Here is a 4,085-nt window from a genome sequence, read left to right as displayed (position 1 = left end):
CCCCCCCCCGCCCGGGGAGCCGTGCAGCAGCTCCCCACCCCAGCTCACTTCTGCTCCGCCTCCTCCCCAAGCACGCTGTCACTGCTCCACTTCTCCCGCCTCCCAGGCTTGCGGCGCCAATCAGCTGTTTGGCGCCACAAGCCTGGGAGGGAGAGAAGCAGAGCGGGGCGGCGTGCTCAGGGGAGGAGGCAGAGCAGAGGTGAGCTGGGGCAGGGAGTTCCCCTGCGTGCCGCCCCCCCCTTACTTGCTGCAGGTGGCCCTCCCCACACCCCTCTGCCCCAGCTCCCTCCGCCTAAATGCCGACGACGACCGGGGCAGCCGAAGATCCGGCCGCCGCTGAAGAAAATGCCACCCCCCAAATGCTAGCACCCTAGGCGACCACCTAGATCGCCTAATAGGTTGCACCGGCCCTGACCCCCAGGGGTATATGTCTCCTTGGTCGAGAACCACTGCTCTAGGGAAGGGTTGGAAGAGGCCCCATATGACTGTTGGCATGTTCTGAGCTGAAGCTGTGATTAATTTGTTTCTAAAAGGCAACCCTTAATGTGGGGTGTTGAAGGACTGCTCCTTCCAGAGCCCATGTTAGGTCTGGGGTGAGGATTGGTCCGTTTATTAGGATGTGTGTAGATTCTTTTATTGTTTTAGTATGTTTTTTCTGTAATGATTTGTACCTTAAGAATAAAGTAGGTTTGCATAGGAAGTGCTGTATGATACCTTATAAGTGCAACAATTACACCTGTTAACCATCCCTAAAGAGAAAGCACGTAGGTGCCATTGGGCAACTTGTCTGTGCTGGGAGTAACACAGTGAAGGCAGGGAACTGTGCAGCCTGGAGATACTCCAGTCAGAAGGGAGAGAGATATGGGTCTCTGCCCAGAACAACTAATGACTGGGAGAGCTGGTAACTTGAGAACGGTTCCCCTTGCTGGACTGTAGAGGGGGAATACAGGTGCAGTTGCCCTAAACTGTGACACTATGCAAGAGGATTTTTTTCCCACAAAAGGTCAATCTGTCTCTGTTTTTGGTTAGAAAGTTTGTGGGTATATCGGCAGCTGTCTATATGAGCAGAAGAAGGGCAGATATTGACGTATACTTACATGTTAATAAGCAAGAGTGTGAAGTTAAGAACATACACGCTTACCATTAAGTTTTTGAGAAATCTGATGATGGCCTGTGTGTGTGTGTTTGGAGTCCTGTCTTAATCAGTTGGATACACACAATTCCTTATTTCCAGTTGCACTAGTTGTTTAAATTGTACTTCGGAAAATAATTCTCTTTGTGCACATCATTGCATCAGCACTTAAAATGTATTTTTTTTAAAAAACTTAGCCTTCTATACATACAGATACATGTGCCATCTTGGTGCAGTAACTCAGCAAGTGAGAAGTAGGATATGTATACAATTATAGCTGAGATGAATTGTGTACATAATTTGGTGGTCTTTAAAATTACAGGGCACTGGAATGTCTGAATGTTGAAGGAAATCAGCTTTGTGCTTTGCCTTGTGAGGTTTTGAAACTTCCCCTGAAACTCCTTTACACAGAAAATAATTTAATGCATCCCTTCTTATGGAAAGAGAACAGCCAGAACCAACCACAAAGACTTACTGATCTGGCTGCCCTTTGCTTCTCCAGAAACAACATGTGGCAAAGATATACTGAGATCTCAAAGGATATTCAAGAAATATTAAACACGTAAGTGACAGAAATCTCCAGCTGCCACTCTGGCTTCCATGGGAGTTTTGGTTACACAAGAAACGTACCAATGGCCCCTAATCACTTATTCTGGCAATGTCAGAACGACACCAGCTTTAGTCCTGGTAATGTGTACTTTCTCCATCATGAAACCATCTCTGTAGATCTCCACTGTAGGAGCTGCATGCCATGCATTGTGAGCCACAGAATAGGCTAAGAGAAGTTATTGACATCTTCACATTAAACTAAAATAATGCTGATCAATAATATTGCTGTTACTTATTGGTCAATATATAATAAGTCCCATGCAGGTATACTAAGCTATGTATCTGAATGCGTACCAGACCTATGTATTTTTGATAATACATGGAGCTGTACATTTAATCAAGTTCATCAAACATCATGTGCAAATAATTGCGTTGATCCATTTAACTAGCTTAGGGTTCTGTATTGCCACCTATCACTATAGTATATTCCAGCCAGAAATGTTTGCTGCAGCCTCATGTTGAGGCTGTGCACTGAACCAGTCTGTTCAAGAGAGCTGTGAGCTTCAGAACAACCTAAGTTGAAAGAAATACCAGCTCCATTTCTGGGAGTGGCAGCGCTATCTCCACCCATGCACTGCATCTCTCTATCTTCATTTTGTCTGCCTCAGACTTCCACTTCTCCTCCTTCCCCACTGGAGCCATACAAGAATGAGAGCAGCCTGCACCACAATGTAGTTCAGGAAATGCAGGAACTTTCCATAACCATCAGTCTCAGAATCAATCTGAGGCCAGCTAGATCCCTTAATTTCTAGTTGAGGATGCAGAAAGTGAACTGGAATGTACTGTGTGTATATAGTCATGTGCAATGTTTCTAACTCATTTTTCTCTCCATCTTAGCTGTAGAGTCTGTGACTGCTGCAAAGGACCCTTGTATGGTCAAGGACTTCGTCTCATTCGATCTTGCAGGAACATATTTAGATTCCGCAGACTTCCTTTTCTCTTTAATGCCTGCTCACCATCCTGTTACAGCAGCTTCATGTCTCAGACTGACTCTTTGACTCGAATGCTTTATGGAAATTGATCTGGGTTGCAGCAGAGAAACCGATGATATAATGCAGTTAAGAAATATGAGGTCTTGTAGGTCATGTTGTACAAGAAAATAGCTTGTGATACTGGAATGTTTAGGATCACTTTCTCTGTGCAATTATCATATACTCCTTAAGCTGCTTTCTGGCCTAAATGTTCTATTTTTATTTGGAAAGGAGTCTTTGTTTAGGTTTGTTTGGGATCACTCACTAGCCTTCTCGTGTGCTGTGTAGACAGACCCATAGTTCCCAGAGGAGTAGTGTGGATGTAACCTGGTTTTGATTTGAATAGAACATGATTAAAGTATGCTAGTAAAACTGCTTTTTTCCACTGGTATAAAAAGTGCTTTAAAGTGCTACACTATCTGCCACATACAAGACACTAAGTTGGCTATTAGTAATTGTTAAATGCACAATTACAAAAAGGTGCCTCTTGAACATGTCTGCAACCCAGACTTAATATACTGTTGGTAATCCAGGTGCAGAGTCTGTATGTGGGCTAAAATTCTCAAAAACAACTAATGATTTTTGGATACCCAACTGGAGACAACTCAAGGAGGCCTGATATTTCAGAAAGTGCTGAGCACTCAGTCCGAAAATCAGACCTTGTTAAATTGTCTCAGGTTGGCATCCAAAATCACTAGTTGCTTTTGGAAATCTTGGCCGTAGTGCATATTTTATTACGAATAGCTTTGATAAAGGAAATTCACACTAAAGTGAAGTTTGCTAGATAGTGTTCTCATTTATTTGAACACGAGAGACTCCAATAGTCTAATGTCTGGCCGATTACATGTATGTATATGTTTGTATAGTCCTTAATTATTTTAATGTGAAAATCTAAGATAGGAGATTGCCAAAGGAACCCTGTAATTTGTATTTAAAGGAATTTTTGGGCTATGTCTGCTTTTAATAACATTGTATATAATGTGACATTGTCAAATACAAAACATTGGTTGGTGGAAAATTAATAAAAAAATTAAACTTAAGGGCAGGAGAAAAATTTGCTCTGCAAATTTCAGAAGATTGTCTGTCAGATTTCCTAAGTAGGAAGTCTGAATTTCTTCACCCTCAGTCGCCAGTTTTGATTTGATGGGCTTGCTGTCCTCAAAATGACTAGTAGCAGCAGCAGCCAATAGGAGCACACGGTTTTGGTGGCATCTGTGGAGAGATCTTTTATGGCTGATGTCTTTCCCCCAAATCTCCTCTATTTCAGGGAAGTATAGTCACAGCAGAAATAATTGTAGTTCAGCATTTTGCTTGTTTGAAGTCGTAATGGTGTGTTTATCCTACACAGGCCATGAAGGGGTTAATGTGGGCCT

General features: G+C 42.9%; 1 protein-coding gene across 1 annotated transcript in view; it reads left to right on the top strand.

Annotated features, from left to right (window-relative positions):
* The window catches only part of LOC112111205 (leucine-rich repeat-containing protein 63), a 47,426-nt gene extending 44,517 nt beyond the window's left edge, over positions 1-2,909 (top strand). The window contains 2 exon segments of the mRNA XM_026651396.1: positions 1,455-1,694; positions 2,579-2,909. Coding sequence (XP_026507181.1) covers positions 1,455-1,694; positions 2,579-2,762 — 424 coding nt within the window. The 3' untranslated portion in view covers positions 2,763-2,909.
* Positions 2,910-4,085: the final 1,176 nt, after the last annotated feature.

The sequence above is a fragment of the Terrapene carolina genome, unplaced genomic scaffold (assembly GCF_002925995.2).
Source record: "Terrapene carolina triunguis isolate 2854851 unplaced genomic scaffold, T_m_triunguis-2.0 Scaffold18, whole genome shotgun sequence".
Classification (NCBI taxonomy): Eukaryota; Metazoa; Chordata; order Testudines; family Emydidae; genus Terrapene; species Terrapene triunguis.
Note: the sequence above shows the minus strand (reverse complement) of the source record. Positions and strands in the feature narration are given on the sequence as shown.